Below are 21438 nucleotides of genomic sequence, written 5' to 3'. Positions count from 1 at the left end.
TTGCAATTACCAGTGCTTTTGTAACATTCATATTATCACAAATATATTTATATTGATAGTTCACTTATCTGCAAAAGTTCGAGTTATAGAATGTGCGGATAACTCGATCATTCGCTCGAACTGCATCCTTTGTCCCTTGGAAGTTCGAATTATCAAGAGTTTACTTTTAGCATTTAAACTTTAAAAGTTAAATAGATTTAACAATTAAACTATTTTTGAGAAAAGTTGTGTAGATACCACCTTATTTTTCGGTTCAGTATAAAAACGATATAAAAACAGTAAAACTATACGATATAAAAACGATATAAAACGATATAAAAACGATATAAAAAAATATACCCTTTAAAAGTATGCGATATAAAAACAGTAAAAAACGCATAAAAAATCAACATTTGTTAACAGAGTTTTATGGCTAAGGAAGGTTTAGCATATCAAACATGATGAAAGTAAATGCTAAAACAATAAACATCAAAATTTAAAGTTTTTTTTTTAATTTCCTTGTTATCAAAACAATTATAAAATTTATTTAAATACATATACAAAGACTTGCTCGTCATATCCGTTTGTATATAAAACCAGCACATCTTTTATTGGCAGGTGGCTCAAGAATCTGTTTTATGGTTTTTTCGCATAAACATCCTGATAGCGAGCGCCCAGAATCCAATTCTTCAGCAACTTTATCCCTACCACATAAATACTTTGTAAACAGTTTAGAATCTTTATAAATCCGTTTATTAAACTTTTCTGAGGAAAGAGTTTCTAAATCTTCCTCTCTATACTTTGCAAATTTAGCCGCGATTTTTGACAATTCAACTCCTAAACTCTCTTCCTCCGATTTTTCTTTACATCGATTGATAATTTTATTAATTCTCTCTTGTTTTTTTTCGAATTGTCTTTTTCTTACTTCTTTGTAAGCATAATTGGAAATGTGTTTAATGACGTTTGTTATCATACCAATAAATGGCACTTCTGAACAAATATCAGCTATGATTGACAAGGAAAGGCCCATTACACCATTATAAAGGAATCCTGATGGTACTTTTTCCTGAAGCACTCCTCCCTTCAAAAGATCAAAACAATAAAAGAAATTTTTGAAATAGGAATATAACTGCTTAGCGTATTGGTTTAATGTTTTCGTTTCCAAGCTGTTAAAGATTTCATTTACAATTTCTATCTCTCGAGCTCCTAAGATATTCAGGACTTTGTTCAATTTTTCAAATTCTTCTCTGTATTTCTCTTCGAGTTTTTTTTGTTCTAGATGTGTCATGTGTTTAAAATCAGTAAATTGAGTTTTTAACTCTTTCATTTCTTGTTTAATGAGTTTAATTTGAGCTGTCAAGTCATTTATTTTTATAAAAAAAGCGTATTGAGTATCAATCTGTTCACTTACTTCTTTATTAGTAATATGTAACAATTGGGCTTTTTGAAATATGTAAATACAGTTAATAGGATTTTCTTTGTGCTCAACACTCTTTCTCTTATTTATGGTCACAAGAGTTTTGTAATCATTCCAAGTCCTTGGTAATTTCCAACTAATTTCCTCTTCCAGCCAATTAACAATTAGTTTCCTCTGGTTTTCTGTTTCCTCTTGGCTTTCATTTCGTTTTTTCTTAATTTTCTCAATAAAACTTTTAGCATCGGTGTAATTTATATAAACACTGTTACAATAGTAAATTGGTGCGAAGTCGGTGATTGGCATATCACCAAACACGTTCCTATAGCAATCTGAATCTGAAAGATCTACTAGATCTATTTTATCAGAAGTAATCTTGTAAGTAACGACATCGCCAAAAACAAATCTACCTTCTAATAACAAAAATACTCCTTTTAAGTCATTTTTTTGATGGTCTGAATAATGCATCAACGATATTCTCCATTTATTGTATTCAAGTTCGCAACCATCATTTAGAATACTGTAAGCTGTTTGATCAGAAGCTGCTATATCTATACCTAAACCACTGTTTGCAAACAGAGGTTTATTTTTCCTGTACTGTATTGCCAAAAAATCATCACTCGAGGCTGTGATTGCGCTCGCTAACTTCTCTATATTGTCGCGATCTTTGGTGATAATATTCCGTTTACCATCTAATATAACAACTCCTTTTAAAGTTAATGTTAAAGTCGTTCCTTGATTTATACACTTTATCAGAAGTGTTTCATTTAAACCGTTTACTTCTAGGTTTTTAAGAATATTCTGACAGAGCAGATTTATGAAAACCTTGCTTTCTTTAGAAAGCTTAACCAAAGCATCAAAGTTTTCATTGATCCATTTTAGCCCTTCTTCGTTCAATATATCAAACTCGTTGCTTAGAATTTTTCTCGATAGTTCAACCAACTTATCGAAGTTTGAATCTTCATCAGATAAAGATATGGAGCCAAAAGTCTTTAATGCCATTTCAATTATTTTGTAACCCTTAAAATTTCCAACTTTGTTAAATCCAAATGAAATTTTTTCTTTATTAGAACTATTCATTTGGCTGAAGCTATTTTTTATTTCCATTTCGGTGTTTTTTTTTAAATTAAAATAACATTTTAACACCTCAAATATTGTTTTATTGACAGTAAGGTCAGTTTTATGCCTTTGAAAATTATCAAAGTTAATAAAAGATTTTTTTACATCGTTGAAAGGATATTCGGTAAATAGGCCTTGATATATGTGGTCTTGATGAGGATCCTTCAATTCTTGAAACCTGTTGCATAATATTTGAAACCAAATAGTTAATCCACAAACTGATTTTTCTCTGACTTCTTTATTTTTATGGCTTAGATATTCTGAAAATGTAGGCAGCAATACAAAACTCACTTTAAAAGCATTTTCAGCTATTTTATAGATGGCGCTAACTTTATCATTATTTTCAATATGCTGAACGAATTCTTTTATAATGCATTCAGCAAGAGCTATATCTTTCATATTCATAATCAATTTAAATAAGGCTGAAAGCCGTCTCTCGTGTGTAATACCATATAAATGTTTAATTTTATTTACCATATTTAATCTTTTGAATGTATCAATGATTTTTCCTTTTTCCAAATCGAATTTTCCAAGCAAAATATCAAACTGACCAAAAACGAGATGTTTTACTTGTCTACTTGTGCCTTCAAAAAGTTCAGCAAACTTTGTTATAAGTTTTATGATAACTTCATCGTCCATACTTTTCAGCATACTTTCTAATCCATTCATTAAATGAAAATCTGTTTTCCAATGCTCTTTTCTTTTGTCTTCAGGTGGTATATCAACAAAAATCGGAAAGTATATCTTCTCTAATATATACTCCGTATAGTTCTTATCTTTTATACACCCAATTACTGTCTCAGCAGCTTCAACCAATTCATTATTCAACTTTTGCTCATCCTGAATTTGATTAATGAGCGATCTAAGAGTATCCTTTATAAGCTCTGCTATCTTAATTGCTTTAACAACGTTAAAAAAAGTGTCTTCAGGGTATTCATTATCAGCTTTAATTCGTTTTTCAATAAATTTCTTTAGCAGCTCTCCAGAGTTCGTTGATCTTAAGTTATTTTTGTCTTTTTCAAAAAGACCAATGACAACTTCAATGACATGCAATACCGTGTTTTTATCATTAACTTTCTTCACAATCTCATGTAAATTTTCAATACACAAAGTTTGAACTTCAAAATCGTAATCTTCCAAAAGTTTCATATTCGTATTCTCAGCTGCTAATTTCTTTACACTATAATCTTTAGCTTCCAGAAGATCGGTAAGTCTTCCATATAATACAATATCCCAATTGTTCTGGCTATTAGCATGATTTTTCAAAACACTCTTTAACTGTATAATGTTTTCCAATGCTTTTTTTATCACATCAAAATCTTTGTCAATCAAGAGTTCGCAGTATAGCTCTGTAATATGTTCAATTATATTAATAGAATATGTACTAGTTGCAAGCTTATGAGCGTTTTCTGCTATTTCAATTCTAATATCTTTGTTTTCATCTTTTAAATATTGCTTGTATATATCGATCAATAACAATGAAAGCTCATCACAACTCGATGCGGAATCTGGATTCTTTAAATCATTGTTCATATTATTGTTCGTGACAACATCAAGGGCTGTTAGCCTAAAAATATCCTTCATTAATTCCATGTTGTTGTCTTTTAAAAGAGTAGTGATTTTAAGATTTTCAAATAATTTTATGTGCGCTATCCCTTTCGTAAGTTCACAAAGTCCTCTGACCCACGCATTTTTAAATTTATCATCTTTGTGTTCAAAATATTTAAAACAAATTTCTAAAAACTTCAAACGTACGTTGTCATTTTTTATTTCTTTCAAAACACCATATACAATTGTCGGCATATTGTTAACCTTATTTTCTGAGAACTCTTTAAATAATATTTTTACAGAGGCAGATATGAACTCTTCGCTTTCACCAATTTTCATTAGTTCAAGTATTCCCTTTTCCACAATTGTCTTGACGTCTTCATTTGAATCATCGCTGAGACCGATAATTTTTTCTTTTAGAGTTTTTACTAAATCATTATTTACGTTCTTAATAAGATCAAAAGATAAAACTGCTGAAAAGTACCTGTATTGCCAGTTATCATTCGTTAAATAAGATTCAACTTCCTTTACAAATTTAACTGATTCTTCTTTAACATTGTTGATTATTTTAACTCCGTAAAATACGCCAAAAGAAACAGAAATGTCATATTCATAGTTTACAAGCCTCATGACTTCGGGTTTAAAATTAACAAAAAAAATTAGATCTTTAGAATCTTCACTGTCAGAATCGTCTTCTTCGTCTTCTTGCTGGATATTACTTTTTTTAAACTTATTATTTTTATAGTTTGTTCGTTCATTAACCACATCCAAAAACATTTCTTTTAGGAGTTGAATAAATTTTGTTTGATAATTGTTACAGTCTTCCATGCTTTCTATTAGCTCAATCGCCCCTTTAATTGCTTTGTTTCTTGCATACACATCTGTGTCGGTGAAGTTTTCCAGGAGTTCAGATAAATTGCCCTTACGGTACTCGTTGTCTTCTATAAGCTTCACTGTCTTAAAAACAGCGCGCATTGCTGCTCTTCTTACGTAACTGCAATTATCTGAAAAAAGCCTTTTAAGTTTCTCGATGACAATTTTTACAAGCTCGACATCTTTTTTATACTTACAAACAAGAAATTTTTCAATATTTTTAACCGCTAAACTTCTGATCCTTCTACTCTTATTCGAAAATATTTCAACATAAATTTCTATGAAGTTTTCCGTGACTTTTTCATCAGTGATAGAGCATATTACTTCAATTGAAGGTGATAATACTCGCTCCATTATATTCTGAGTTTCATACGACAGTTGATCTGCGAATTTTTCTATGACCGATTTTTTGATAAGTTCAACATCAGTTATTTGGTCAATTAAATGGTGCGTTATCCGAACAGCTAACTTTAAATCGGTATCTGGATGTTTAAAACTGTGCATGAAAAATTCACTTACTCTTGCAAATAGTGATTGGTCTGCTAAACTTTTAGCAACTTCAAAAATACATTTCAATGCAGCGTTGCTGTAGTTGCGGTTTTTTACTTTAGGTTTCAGCACTTCAAATATTCTTTCGGAAGTTTCTATGGAAAACACTGACATTTTCACTTTCTTCGCAATATTTTTTAGACTGTCAATGTAGATTTTAAGGAGTTTCCACTTGTTTTTATAGTTTGAGTCTTCAATTAAATTTAATAGAATATCAATTATAATTTCTTGCTCTTCCTTTGAGAACTTTTCTATTACATCAACGGCAGTTTCAATGCATCCACTTTTGAAAAAATCCTCTTCGGCTTTAACTTGATTTGTCCGCAATATTATTACATCTAGAATACTTTTTAACATCGGTGTTGATTTATGTAGAGTTTCTTCGGTAATATATTCGGTTAAAATAAGTTTTCCATACGTCATTCCTGAAAGTAGAGCCTTTTTGATATTATTGCTCATATAAAAGCTCTGTTTTAGCTCCATACCAAATCCTAACAAATCACTAAGTACAACAGCATCTATAAATGTTTCCAGCTCTTTAAATGGAATTCTGTCATGATAGTTGAATGACTGACTTAACAAATGCATTAAAAGATTTACTTTTTTTTCTACACCAAGTTCAAGTGCGCCATCGATATTGCAACATATCGATTCCCAAAAAGACTTACTTAGATCCTTTGTTGTGTTTTTTTTTTCTTCGCTTTCAATCATTCCCGCCAAAAATTTGAGGACCATTAAGTATCTTGGTTCATATCTATACTCTGCAATAAATTTCAATGTACTCTTGGTTTCTTCCCTAGTTTTAAGCTTGTCTAAAAGAAAACTCGCTGTCAGATATTCCTGAAATGTTAAATGGATGAAACTGAAGTCCTGATTTTCAATTTCTTTTTCGATTTTTCCTTCAGGTTTTAATAATCCAAATTTGGAAATGTCAGAAACAACCAAATCATTCCTTATCTCTTTCTTTTTTTTTAAATCTCTAATACTCGATCCTATCGTTATAGTCTTACTTTCTAGGTCATTCCCTTTAAAAGTTATTGTTATATTTCTATTGTCATCTCCGATTTCTATACCCCCTCCCGTCATTCCGTTATATGCGAGATGTTGTAAAACTTGTAACTCGTCAAGTTTTACTGCTCGTTGGTTGAATTTTTCCTGCAAAGTAGCATTTCTGGAATTTTCGTTATGTATGAACTTTTCATAACATCTGAAGCTTAACACACTCACAATCTCTGAATATAAGTCACTAATATTACAGATTTTATCTTCTATGGATTTTGAATCATTAAATATATAGCAAAGCAATGCTGCATTTACAGGAATATTACAAATCCTTTTAACAACAGAATTACTCTTCATAAACCAATCAAGCTTATCATTAAAGTTTTTACTAAAGTATTGTTCAATACCGTTATTATCGAAGCCAACATTTTCAATAATTAAGTCAAACTTGTTCTTAATGTTAGTATCAACTGCGTCATGCCTTGAAGTTAATATCAGATTGTTATAATCAAACCACTTGTTTTGCAATAACTTAAATTCATCATTTTGTTTAAGATGAACTACTTCATCATACCCATCTATCATTAGTAAGACTTTCTCTTTGTTAACTGGCCAGTACAACGTTTCCAACGAAAGATCTTCACTCTTTTCCTTTTCCTCATTTTCACTTGCCATCAAACTCAGCAAGTTGTAATGCACAAAACATTTTAAAACGTCATTTAGGTCTTTTTTTTTGTACTTATGTTTCCATTCCTGCTTCAAAAGTAGTTTAAGATTAACTTTATAGACATAATCAAACATATTCCATATTTCATTACAGCTCCATTTATAAGCCATATACTGTAGCAGAGTGCTCTTTCCCACTCCTGCCACACCTAAAATCAGAAATTTATTGGCTAAGTCTCCACAATCTGTAAACATATTCTCTATTTCAATATCTTTACAATCTTCAGTCATTATATTGCTTCTCTTTCTTCCTCCATTTTCATCGGTTGTAATATGTTGCAAGTTGACATAATAGTCTCTAATACTTTGCTGGGGAAAATCCTTGAGTCCTTGGATTAAGGAAACTATCTTATCCTTACTTTTATATATGCTTTTCAACTTTTCGCAAAAATCATTCATGGTGAAAGAAAACTCGTAAAGCTCAATATCTCAAACTAATCCGAACTTGACTTACTGTGCTGAACTTCTAAATAAATGAAAGTAAGGTAGAGTAATGTATGTATGTATGTATGTATGTATGTATGTATGTATGTATGTATGTATGTATGTATGTATGTATGTATGTATGTATGTATGTATGTATGTATGTATGTATGTATGTATGTATGTATGTATGTATGTATGTATGTATGTATGTATGTATGTATGTATGTATGTATGTATGTATGTATGTATGTATGTATGTATGTATGTATGTATGTATGTATGTATGTATGTATGTATGTATGTATGTATGTATGTATGTATGTATGTATGTATGTATGTATGTATGTATGTATGTATGTATGTATGTATGTATGTATGTATGTATGTATGTATGTATGTATGTATGTATGTATGTATGTATGTATGTATGTATGTATGTATGTATGTATGTATGTATGTATGTATGTATGTATGTATGTATGTATGTATGTATGTATGTATGTATGTATGTATGTATGTATGTATGTATGTATGTATGTATGTATGTATGTATGTATGTATGTATGTATGTATGTATGTATGTATGTATGTATGTATGTATGTATGTATGTATGTATGTATGTATGTATGTATGTATGTATGTATGTATGTATGTATGTATGTATGTATGTATGTATGTATGTATGTATGTATGTATGTATGTATGTATGTATGTATGTATGTATGTATGTATGTATGTATGTATGGATGTATGTATGGATGTATGTATGTAGCTAAAAAAATTTCAATAGTTGTAACGCTTCAGGTCAAGTACAAAAAACAAAGATTGATAAGGTGTTAAATATATATGATGAATAAGTAAAGAAAGGAAAATATGATGTCCTGAATGAACTTCTTGATATTACTAAAGTTACCTGCTGAAAACAAACAACTTTATTAACAACAAGCGAGAAGCTGCAAGTAAATAATTCGTTCATCCTTCTAAGAAACGAAAGCTGACCGCTGATTAAGCCGCAACATCAAAATTAGCATATTACGATCATGTATCTAGTGTTCGCAAATCTGCAGGTTGTGAGTATGAAGTAGGTGATGAGAGTGCTTTTCCATCAACCGGAAAATGCAACGAAACTAAAACTGTCTCCAACTTGGTGATATTCAAAGAAGTGTTACCAAATAAAGCTGCTAAGATCTGCAAGCAATTGTCATATGATGGCATTTATATTTCAATTCACAGTCAAGCAGCAATTTATAATTCAGAATTCTAAAAGGCTGCTAACATTAAGGTTAAAATGATTGTGAAGTTACTTAGAATACTGGTCCTTACATTTTAATGGCAAGCACATTGAGGAAAGTGACTATCAAGTCATGGTTTTGGAACGATAAAACTGAAGTGAAGTTTGACCGATTTGGTTTAAAAAACAGCAAGGCTAAACCATTGTTGTTGGAATTGCAAAAGTTTTTGATAAATACAGTTTATGGAATTCGATAAAGATATGATAAATGTATATTACTAATTCAGTCAGTTGTAACACTGGGAAAAAATTGGGGCAGTTATCAAATTGCACAGAATGTTCTCGGAGAATCAATAAATAGCAATTATCGTTTATTGGCACAAAGTTTTACACAGACTTATCTGTATGGTAATGGATGAAAAACTGGCTGGTAGCACCAAGTCAACAAACTTTGAGTATCTATTGGTGCCTGAACTTTTGATGTAGTATGAGGAACTTAAACCAGAGTTTATGAATAGAACAGAACGAATTCTCGATAAATAAGGCTGGAGAGAATACATGAAATATACCATCTAACAAGAGAGTTCAAATTCTTTTTGGAAAATGGATATTTTCCAAAAATTAACTTCCAGAAAATTCCTAAAATCAGTTATACAAGATGGAATTCAAGAGACATTCTTGCATTCATTTGCATACCTAAAACAAAGACGAAAATTTTGTATGTAGGTTTGTTTCGTGTCTTTCAATACATACAACGTATGCAAAATGTATTTCTTGTTTTTGGGGTGACATTTTTTAAATAGATACTGAAATGATCTTTAAGTTCACATTTCTTAAGAAGAAGTTCATTAAATAAGCTATAGGAACATTAAGCTGTAAAATTGTTTTATCACTAGTATGTAGATTTATATTTAAAAGTGTAGAAAAGAGCTTTTTATGGTAAAAAACCGAACAAAGTTGTATGATATTTGATCTATTAGTGTAACATTTCTTAGTTTGGTGCTACTCGACATTCTCCATTCTCCCTTCCCAATAAAAAACTACATTAGTTTTTATAAAAAAAACTTAAGCTGTTAAAAACCAAAATATGATTTTATTTAATAAGAGTATTTAGTACAATTATATTTTTAAAAACTATTACTCCCTCCGTCCGGAAATATGGTATACATTTGAGAAAAAATAAAATAAATCAAAAAATGTACATGACAAGTATATTATATTAACTTTATTTAAAACATTTTAATTAAATAAGAATGATTTTTATCACTCGAAATTTGATTTGGCTTTATTGTACGCTTCTTTGGAACATACATATTTTTCTAGCCGCCCACTTTCGCGACGAAGTTTTTCTTTACTTAAATGAGGTATTTTATGTAATTTCCTCCACCTGCTAACATAATTAACTCCATGTATGCTGTATTGAGTTTGTGCTGCATGCCGAATTCTACTTACGGTTAGCCTGGAAACTCAAAACGCAGTAGCAACTTCATTGATTGCGCTGTGTTTTAGCTTATTCTCCTTGATCTGCTGTAATAATTTTTTTAATATACCTTGACATTGTTCCTTGGTTAATTGTTTATATTTGGAATCCCTTCTTTCTATATTTAACAAATTTCCTTCAGAATTTTCCATACTCGTCCTGAAATTTTGGCAATGTTCATGAAACATGTTGTTAAACATGTTTCATGAACATTGCCAAAATTTCAGATCAAAATAATTATTATTTCGGGTTTTGTGGTACTTTTTGTAAGGTTTACCCAAACTTCAACTTCAGTCAGTAGCTAAAATTCGTATATTTGGGGTCCTATATTTTTGCAATGAAAGGGTAATATATCTTAAAAACGTGGTTTCTTAGTAAACCGAAGGTGCAGATCACAAATAATTTATTACAAGTTTCATATTATGCCTACATTTTAGTCTATGGCTCGCCAAATATCGTCACAATCGCAACACTATAAATATTTTTTATTTATTTGTAGGGTCATATCTCTAAAACTAAAGGTTTTTGAATACTGCTATTTTGTCTAAAGGTTCTATATATTATCATAATGATATGGATTAAAAATTTGCTATTTTAAAAATTTCTCTGCTGAGTTATTCTGAAAGCAATATGGCGAAAAAAGTGAAAAACCCTAAAATAACGTGTATTTGAACCCCTAAAACTTGATGTGGGCAATTTTTTTTTTGTTTTTTTAAATTGTATTATTGGAAAGACCTTATTTCAAAATTTCAGAAACAATAAAAAATGTCTTGGAGAGATCTTTCTTATGAACGAAAAAAATTTGGTCATTATATAAATTTTTTGAATTTCTTCCTAAACATAAAGATTTATCATACTGCATCAAAATCAAAGCTTATTGTGCCAAAATTCAAAATACTTTAATGTTCAAAAAATATTTTTTAACATTTGCTTGAGTTATTGTTAGGGATTTTCGGGTCTGGGTACCCGGTTTTTTTCGGACACGGCGAGTCTGTGGCTGAATACCCGGTCTAAGACTCGGCGAGTCTCGTGATTTGAGCCTGGACTTGTTTCGGACGCATCAGGGTGTTTTTTGAATCCCTTACCTCTTTAGTCATCTGTGTGTGATGCATAATAGCATGCTTAGATAATGCTGTAGTTATATTATCGCTAGAGCAACCCACGGTAAAAAAAGTTCATAAAATTAACGGTTGGATCAAAACTGTCAATTACAAAATAGTTGGGTAAATCTAATCCAGAAAGAGGCAAAATATAAATTATAATATTTTCTAATGTATTTTGAAACAATTTTGTATCATTTAAGAAACTCTTCAAGGTATTGGAAGTGTGCACTTTAAGAAAATATTAATATGGAACATGAGCTGACAATACGCTAAAGCCTATTAAGTTAAATGTTGAAGCTTTTAGTAGAAACGCTGCTAATCTTGCAACAGCCCAATTAGCAATTTATTTTATGTTAAGAAAATTAAAAGAACCTAATGGTACTTTAAGTAGAGAGCTATTAATGACAATAAAAACTAGAATATATAGCCATTAAATTCAAGATTTAGAAGAGCTATTTTAATCTCTTGAAAATGGTATTACGCCAAGGAAAAGAAAAAAACTTACAACAGATTTATTGAAGAGATTATCTTATTATCTATAAAATACTGCGGATAAATGCATGTTATTGGCAATTTAAAGTACTAGAGAAGTTGAGGCAACTGACTATGGGCACCAACCAAAAAGGGGCGCTTGTTTTTTTGTTACATATGTATTTTTTTAAATTTTATTACGATATCTTAGGCGATGATTATTCATATGCCTAAGAGCACCATCAATCCAACACGTCACAAATGCGGTCCTGGTTATAGATGCAAAATCTAGTTTAACAATACAGCTTTTACAACACATTTTCTGCAACAAAAAACTAAAAACAAATATTTTTATGTTAATATATTGTTTCTTATCTACAAAAAAAAAATTTGTGATAGAAAAAATTCAGTTGTACGAAACTATAATCAACTTGATTCCAAATTACATATTTAAAATTGCTTCAACTTTGGAATTAATGCCTGAAACAACAATTGACGGTAAGTTGTAATATCGACCTGTTGCAGAACTGATTGGATTTGGAATGACTGCAATAACATGCTGCTCAGGAACCTAACAATTGTCCTTGGTGCTAGGCCAGTAAAATGACTGAGCCATACCATGAGAATGCATAAAATCAATGAAAACATTTTCCTGTTCTTCTGAAATTTCACAAACATGTCCAATCCACCAATGTGCATCGTAAATACATGCAACAAAATTTCCAGGACTAAGATCAGAAAGTGAAACTAATTTGGTTAAGTTGTTGTTGTAACTCTCATTCACGTTTGCAATAAAAGATGTACTGTCATTTGAAATACGACTGACACAAACCTGATTTTCATTTACAGGGACAAATTTGTGATTATCGCGAGTACCTGCAACTGTGTTTCCAGTACTAAATCGTTTCTCTTGATTGTCTTTAGTATTGTCTACTTCATCACTATCAACATAAATAAATGAAATACCAGTGATACTTTCCTTCCAAAAATCATATAAATTTAAGGGCGTTAAAATTTGATTATCAATTGGCCGTTGAAGACTGGCACGTGCTGCTAAACGCTTCACAGTTCCTCCAATTCCATCACAGGGAGATTTTCCATGACTAGTTGCAAAGAAATTCCATTCTGCTCTAATACCATAGTCAGTATAATGGTGACATAAATTCATAAAATTTTTGAAGTTTTTGTACTGTGCAGCTAAACCGTCAATAAAATAATGAATAAGTTCAAAAGATAAAAATGTTTTAAGTTCAGTTAATAATTTACTAAGAAATACATGAACAGAAATGGTATCGTGATGCATGCAATTAGTGATAACACAATAACATTTATTTTTAAGTATGTCATTAAGTTTGTAGTAAACAACAAAAGGATGCAAAGTTGTTTGGCTGTTTTCCCAGTAAAACCATTAAACAGCATCTTGCACAACAAATGAATAGTTTTCAGAAAAATCCATCAAAATGATCGACTCATTTGATTTCAGTTCATTTTTCAATAATCGCAAATATTTGTTTTGGTTTTTGGCAATAAAATGATGCTTAGATAAAATAGATACTTTTGAAATTAAATCATCTATAAAGTCGTCTACTAGTAATTGCAAAGATTCTAAAGTTTCACGATCTACTTTTATCAATTGCTTGAATGTTATAGTTTCATCAGATTCAAAGTCTTTAAATTGCTCTTCAAGATAAGCCTTTAACATTTCATTCCCTGGACATTTATTGCAACGATGAAGCATACATTCTTTAGATTCAATATCACAAACTATTTTTTCAATTAGACATTTATAGTCTACAGTAACTGGGCTACTTGCAAGCATTAATTTTATATTCTGGTGAATAGTACATACACAAATACGATGGGTACCTGAAGATCTAACAGTTATACACCATTTTGGACGTAACTCGCGGAATTTAAAAAATCCGGCTTCAGCTCCATTTTCTTTTTTATACTCCAAAAAAAGTTCCTTTAAATTAACTAACAGAAATTTTTTTTGCGTATGCACTTTTTTTGCACCAATGCGTACAGATACAAAATTCTTTTTCCCTGTACATGTTCTGCTAAAAGCTTCGTGTTCATAAAATTTCAAAATTTTTTCTTTAACATGTTCTGACAATTTCTTTGCTTCATTTCTTTCTGGAAGTGCTAAGATTCCACTTTTTGCTTTTAACTTTTTTGCTGCTTTAGCCATTCTGTCTGATACTTTAAACTCACTACATATTTTTATTCTTGACCAACTGTTTGGTATAAGAGTTAAAACTTGAACTTTTTCACGGGGATTACTGATTGTAGATATTTATCTTTCAATTCTAATATCGAATCTGACCAGTTAATGCAATTCTCACACTCTACACTTGCACTGCTTAGTGGTAGAACACTATTATCTGGTGATAAACCACTAACAACAGCTATTTTTTCTGCAACTGTTATTTGCACTTTCGAAATTTTGCTACATAACTAGCATGATCTCTCTTACTAACACGTTTTCTTAAAGGTGAAATTCCAAGCTCAGAAAGGCTAGTATTAATAGTGTCAGTTGAACAAAATATATCATCTATGTCATCAATATCGTCAGTTTTTTCACTTGAAGAGCTTGTGGTTGAATAAGCTTTTCGGCAATTTGGACACAATTTTTGACCTGAACAAATAACTTTATTTGTTAAATTCGAAAGACAGTCTGCAGTCTCTTGGTCAATACATCTCAAGCCTTTAACTGAGCAACGATTGGCCATACCAAAAGGGTTTAAACAATGGCTCTGTAAATGCGTGTATTTAACCAAAAGCAGTGATTTGTGGTGGAAACAAATTAAAGTAATATTTTTAATTAAATTATAAGCTCGCCTCACAATCAAACTCTGTTCCTCGTTCGAAAGTTTTGAGAAAAAATCAATAAAACCCTTTTTTTCGAGAATAAGTACTTAAATGACATAAACTTCCATCAAATTTTCCAATACAACAAGTAGTTAATTTTTTTTCAACAGACATGTCAGGATAAATTTAAAATAACTCTTATTATAACATCTATTCTAATTTTCGTCTTCGAATATTAGATGCTTGTGATAAACTTAAAAGAAACTTTCTGTAAGAATCAGGCAAGGCTCAATAGTGACCCTCTTCAAAATCATTAATTTTTTTATATGTTGTTGATATTCACATTAGAAGCTCAATTCCAAAATTTTTACAGTAAATATTCATTGGTTTTCTGGATATTAGATGTCAAAGTTTGTCTAAATTTTTTGAAATATTGACTAAATGGTGCCGTAAGCATTTTTAAACTTAAAAAAAGTACAAACTAAATACTTTAAATTAGGAATTGCACTTGATTATTGTTTATTGGCTAGTTTAGACTTAAAAATTATAAATTAGATAGAACAAAGACTTTGGTCTGTCTAAATATCATGCATCAAAAGTACGCAAAAATTTATTTTTAGTCTTTTTGAATCTTCGTTTTCATCTAAAGCCGCGGGAATCCCATAATTTTTTTTTTTAATTATAAATCTTCAACTAGTTAATTAACTTAAATTATAAAAAAACTTAGTCGCAAAATCCAACTCAAAAATGAAAGTTTAGTCATTTGGCACATTTTTCGTGACCACATAATGGCTAAAGCCCTGGGTTTACAAGAAATAGTATATGAGAAACGTGAGCATTGTTTTTTTTAATGATCAGATAGAAAAATAATAGTTTTGGGGTATGCGCATAATTGATAGTTATTCAAAAAAACATACATGTTGTTTTACAGCAGACTTCTGCTGTTACTATGTCATTGCCAGCGTCTACATAACTTCTCAATATTGTTTTAGCGGATGCACTTTCCCTATCGCATTCGTCTTTTCCACAGCAAGGCTCATTAAAGTCGTACCGTAGAAATCTAAAATTCTTATTTTTGCAGAGCTTGTACATAGATTCGACTGAATAATTAGCATGATAGCAGTTAGCATTATCTGACTTCGCAAAAATATTTACTATTTCTGGCTCATCTAGGCGAAACTGATTTAGAACTGATTCAGCAATAGAGATAACAGAGGAAACACCTTGATCGCATCGATACACAATTGTTAGTTAAACGGGTTTTTTGAGAATGTCTTTTTATTTTGTAAAAAAAACATCTATGTGCATGCTGATGCCTTTCTTTCCAAAGTAGTTCTTCTGGCCCTCTCGAAATTTCATGGGCAATTGTCTTTCAACCAAAGTGCTGATTTGTCATCTAGTTGTTTATATGTATCATTCTTTGCTTTTTTTTGCTGTGCATCTCTTAGTAAGTGCTTCATATACTCTGTGGTGCTGCTTATAAATAATTTAATGTCATATAATACATCATCACCAACATTATTTTCATTTCCTACTTGGTTGACTTCATCTAAAACTTCAAATAATTCATTGCATTCATAGTATACAGAATGCTACATGATTTCAATTTAATGTTTTCAGGATCAGAAAGGGCAAATCTAGTTGAATGTGTTGCAATTTCATTTTCCAAATCGCCGCAATGAAGCTTATATTTAGTTTTTAAATACCTTTTTGATCTTCCGAGTTTCTCAACAGTTGATTTTTTATTGAACATAGTTGCGAATTGTTCAAGTGTTGCAAATGCGTTCATCCCAGCAGCAGCCGTGTCATTTAAACCAGCGAGACATTTTCTATGAGAAGGTCTAATTGCATTTAGTATTCGCAATAAACTTGATTCGGACGGAGGTTCGTATCCAATTTCTTTGCAGCTTTCGCAATATAAAGCAATCGTATGACTGTTTTTTGCTGTTAAAATGGCACGGGCTATAGTTTCAGCATCACCACTGTCATACTTAATTTTGGAAATACCATAAGAAACGTCTTGTAATAATCCACTTGAGAAGAGAAAATCTAAAAAATGCTCACATTTTGGAATTGAAAGTCTACTTCTTGTAAATAAATTTTTTTGGGGTAGTACAAACCCATTTTGCAAGGACTTCCATTTTCTGGCAAGTTCTATTTTATATGTTGTGCATGTAAATGTGTCGCATAAAAATTGCTTTGTATATTTATTATGATCAATAAATGCCAAAATTACCAGTTGACTTGTTGCATCACTGTTGTTATACATTTCCACGAGTTTTTCAAATTTATCCGGAATTTCTGTTTCGGTATTTTCATTACCGTCAATCACTTTCAAAAACTCTTCCGATTGACCAGGTGCAATGCATTCTGCAAATTTATTTCTCAAGGCCTCTTCCATACGTTTATATTTCCTTCGCATTTGTTGCTTTGTGGATTCATTGATAAGCTCCAGTTTTCTCTTAAACTGGAATTTAATTGGACTGGGCCCAAGACAATCTGTAATACTTTTTCTGATTTCATTTGAAGTATTGAGTTCATCTTGATTTTGTAAGAACTCATCTGGTAAAAAATCAATATCATATGCTGCTGATGTAGATTCAAGTTCAGTTTCTATATTTGTTTCTTTTTTCTTTGTCTCGGAATAGTGTTCCTTTCGATGACGATCACATATTATTGAACCGATTGGAAAGTATGAATTATAACAGGAAGATATTTGAAGTGTCATAGATATTGGTGAGGGTCGCTCTATTGTTGCTTTCTTCCCTGTTTGTAGTTTGTGATCAGGGTACATACATTTTTTCCTTGTTTCCATCGTATTCCTAATGTGTAGCGATGATATGCACATATTTTCTCTACATTGTTAAATTTTCTGTTTAATCGATTTTCAATCAGAGATTTTTCGTTCCAATCACAAGCAAACTCATAACTCTTTAATACCTTAAAACCAATTTTATTATTTTGTTACTATCTTTTTTATTATTCAAAATCTAATTATTAAAAACTAAATTTAGCATTTACAAGATATTGTTATAAATCCATTTAAGTAAAAGTTTTTACTAAAATTGAAAAATTACCTTCAGGTTTATAAGATGTGGTTGTATATTTTCAGTGAGTTGACTTGTTTCAAACATTTCGTCTACATTTGGAGTAGATCGCATGTTAGGTCCACAATTATTCCATTTAAAGCAGCAACATGTTTCGTAAGAAATATTTTTTCCTGACATTTTCAAAAATGTTTTCGAAAAAAGTCAAAAATATAAACTAACTATACACGCACAAAATATCGGTTGGGCTTACAAAGTGATTTATCAAAAAAAGTAATCATACTCAAAATCATAGTCAGGAAAAATATTCAGATTAAAAATTATACTCAAAAAACATGGTTTCAGCTCCTTCTGTTTCTTACATAAAACATTTGTTATTCAAAATAGAAATCATCAATATATGTTATTTTTTAGATACTATTGCAATAACCCATAGGTATTTTTTATAAATAAGATAGGTTAAAGGTCAGTAACCATTTTTGAAAATCAAATTTTACTGTAAACCCAGGGCTTTAGCCATTATGAGGTCACAAAAAAAGCGCTAAAGGACTAAACTTTCATTTTTGAGTTGGATTTTGCGACTAAGTCTTTACTTGCCCATATTTTTTTTTATATTTTAAAGTACTTAACTAGTTGAAGGTTTATAATTTAAAAAAAAATTATGGGATTCCCGCGGCTGTAGATGAAGACGAAGATTTAAAAAGACTAAAAATAAATTTTTGCGTACTTTTGATGCATGATATTTAGACAAGGAAAAACATTTTATTTACCTGTTTTGTTAATTTTTGGTCTAAAATAGGCAATAAACAATAATCAAGTGAAATTGATATTTGATAGCATATATTTTGTTCTATTTTCAAGTTTAAAAATGCACTTGACTACATTTAGTCAATAATTCTATAAATTTACTCAAACTTTGAAATCCAATATCTAGAGAACCAATGAATATTTTTAAAAAAATTTTGGAACTGAGCTTCCAGTATGAATAGCAACAACATATCAAAAAATTAGCAATTTTGAAGAGGGTCACTCTAAAAAAGTTGTATTTTTGCCTGATTCTTACAGAAAGTCTCTCTTAAATATTTGAAATTAATTTAGAGAGATTTGTCCGTAGAATAATAATATACTTACTTACTAAAATTACCTCTACATGGCAATAGTTAATATACGGACCTTAATATCGTTTTTAAAATATCAAAGACTTTGCAGACCTAACTTAGCTTATAAAAACTAGATTTTTTTCGTTCATAAGAAAGATCTCTCCAAGACAGTTTTTATTGTTTCTGAAATTTTGAAATAAGGTCTTTCCAATAATACAATTTAAAAAAACAAAAAAAAAATTGCCCACATCAAGTTTTAGGGGTTCAAATACACGTTATTTTAGGGTTTTTCACTTTTTTCGCCATATTGCTTTCAGAATAACTCAGCAGAGAAATTTTTAAAATAGCAAATTTTTAATCCATATCATTATGATAATATATAGAACCTTTAGACAAAATAGCAGTATTCAAAAACCTTTAGTTTTAGAGATATGACCCTACAAATAAATAAAAAATATTTATAGTGTTGCGATTGTGACGATATTTGGCGAGCTATAGACTAAAATGTAGGCATAATATGAAACTTGTAATAAATTATTTGTGATCTGCACCTTCGGTTTACTAAGAAACCACGTTTTTAAGATATATTACCCTTTCATTGCAAAAATATAGGACCCCAAATATACGAATTTTAGCTACTGACTGAAGTTGAAGTTTGGGTAAACCTTACAAAAAGTACCACAAAACCCGAAATAATAATTATTTTGATCTGAAATTTTGGTAATCTTCATGAAACATGTTTAACAACATACTGTCAAAATTTTATCAAAATCTGAGATGGTAGTGCAGGGATTATTTCGGAAATTGGACCGTTTGGCGTGGAATGACCCAATGGAGACATTTTTAGTTGTTTCAATTTCCGTCTTGATAAACTTTCATGAGTATTAAAACTTTATAAAAAGCTATTTTTGAAAATTGTTTCCAGAGAATTTTCATAATTTGAATAATTTTCATAATTTGAAGATCTCCTTGGTTAAAATCAAATTGTTAAAGCTTCAAAGTTTCATTATTCATCATAGTTTTCCAACTGATAGGAAATAAGTAAATAATCCAACAAAATCTTATACAAATATATAAAGCCACACTTTTTATTACGAAAATTAAGTTTCATTACATCAACTCACAAAATAATCTAACTACTCATTTATTTTAGTTTATCAAGAATAACAAAGTAAGTATCTGGCTGCCAAGGCTAAACAAACTCTTTTATTTACAAAAACTAGGCTGCAAAACTTACTATACTGTTACAGTGTCATGGAAACCAAGATGTAATGTTTTTTACTTGTTTCTTTTTTCACCTCCTTAATTTCAAAAATAGTTACATAAAAAGTTCTATATTAGGTTAGTTTTAAATTTGCTCCATTAAATTATATTAAAAACAAAATAAAAGTTTTTTTACTTTAATTCGCCCCAGCCAGACTACATATTATAACACAACTATTTAATATACAATTTAGTCAAAAGTCTAAGCATTTTTTTAAGTAGTAATGCATTTTTATTCTAGCAACTATCAAAAAAGAAAATACAGAAATGAAAATCTTACTGGAATGAAACGGCTTAAACAAAAATCATTATCTTAGTTGATGTTTTAAGTCCTTCAGTAACCGTGTTTGTTGGTAATCTGGTGTTATTATTATTGCTAAGCCCTCCTTAAGCAGCTCCGACATCGGCGTTTTTTCAAAAGGAGATTTTTCGTTTGTTAAGATAAACCTCTCCAATAGAAAGTTTGTCACATGATAAGAAAACTATACACTAAATAAAGCGCCGTTTCAATCACAAATTTAAAGTTCCAAAAACATTAAACAACACTTTGCATGGTCTGCACGGTCAACATGGTCTGCGCGGGTAGAATCGGTGAATATTAAATTAAATGTAAATTTACTATAAATTAGTTACTGGGTATGATTCATTTAAAAGTGCAGTAAACGACTTTTTAAACGATGCAACACAGAAATTTGACACAAGGATTGAAGCAGCTTAAATCTTTAGAAATTGAGATCAACCAAATTCCTAATCCTATTGCTGCATAATTGTATAGAAAATCAACTATTTAATTTTCTTACAAGCAGCAGACTGTCAAAATCCATTTTTTACAGCTTCAATAGCTGATGTCAAAGCTGCATTCTCAATAAACAGAGCTTTCCATGTTCATATCCTTAAGTCTTTTTAGACTTCTTCATATTTTAACTTCCTTAGTTATTTCCATTCTAATGAAAAACTCCAAAGTTTTGTAAAAAATAAATATTAAACTATAAGATAGTTACTACTATCCAATAATAAATGCATTTATACAAAAACATAATGTATCATTTTGAAAGTTATAAACGTTTTTTATTATAACAAAACGTAAACATTATCTATTGCCAGATATTCAGGATATTCAATAAAAAATGTATTACAATTATATATCTAAGGAATTCACCAATAAATAAAAATTAATGAAAATTATTCAAAACCAGCACAAATACAAATACAGCTTTAACAACATTATACACTACTGCTACTTTCAATTCAAACGATTTGATAGCTTTCAAAACAGCAAACATCGAGTTTACCGA

General features: G+C 30.2%; 2 protein-coding genes across 2 annotated transcripts; both read right to left on the bottom strand.

The window, feature by feature from the left end:
• Positions 1–287: 287 nt before the first annotated feature.
• On the bottom strand, positions 288–20563 carry LOC149885559 (uncharacterized). Its single transcript, XM_090093004.1, has 2 exons — positions 20424–20563; positions 288–7676 (listed from the first exon to the last, which is right to left on the bottom strand). Exon 2 carries the CDS (start codon positions 7607–7609, stop codon positions 554–556), a length of 7056 nt encoding a protein of 2351 aa, XP_089949130.1. The 5' UTR covers positions 7610–7676; positions 20424–20563; the 3' UTR covers positions 288–553.
• LOC149885560 (uncharacterized) lies at positions 15505–18166 on the bottom strand. The gene is made up of 2 exons (XM_090093006.1): positions 17811–18166; positions 15505–17673 (listed from the first exon to the last, which is right to left on the bottom strand). The coding sequence occupies exon 2, from the start codon at positions 17579–17581 to the stop codon at positions 16283–16285; it is 1299 nt and encodes a 432-aa protein (XP_089949132.1). The 5' UTR covers positions 17582–17673; positions 17811–18166; the 3' UTR covers positions 15505–16282.
• Positions 20564–21438: the final 875 nt, after the last annotated feature.

Source organism: Hydra viridissima, unplaced genomic scaffold (genome assembly GCF_058129835.1).
Source record: "Hydra viridissima isolate aposymbiotic clone 2 unplaced genomic scaffold, HvirCarnegie_v1 scaffold_7, whole genome shotgun sequence".
Lineage (NCBI taxonomy): Eukaryota > Metazoa > Cnidaria > Hydrozoa > Anthoathecata > Hydridae > Hydra > Hydra viridissima.
The sequence above is the reverse complement of the archived record's forward strand: the minus strand, read 5'-3'. Positions and strand labels throughout refer to the sequence as shown.

Coding starts and splice junctions, on each gene's coding strand:
- LOC149885559 (XM_090093004.1), bottom strand. CDS start 7,609: ATGAATGATTTTTGCGAAAAGTTGAAAAGCATATATAAAAGTAAGGAT.
- LOC149885560 (XM_090093006.1), bottom strand. CDS start 17,581: ATGTGCATATCATCGCTACACATTAGGAATACGATGGAAACAAGGAAA.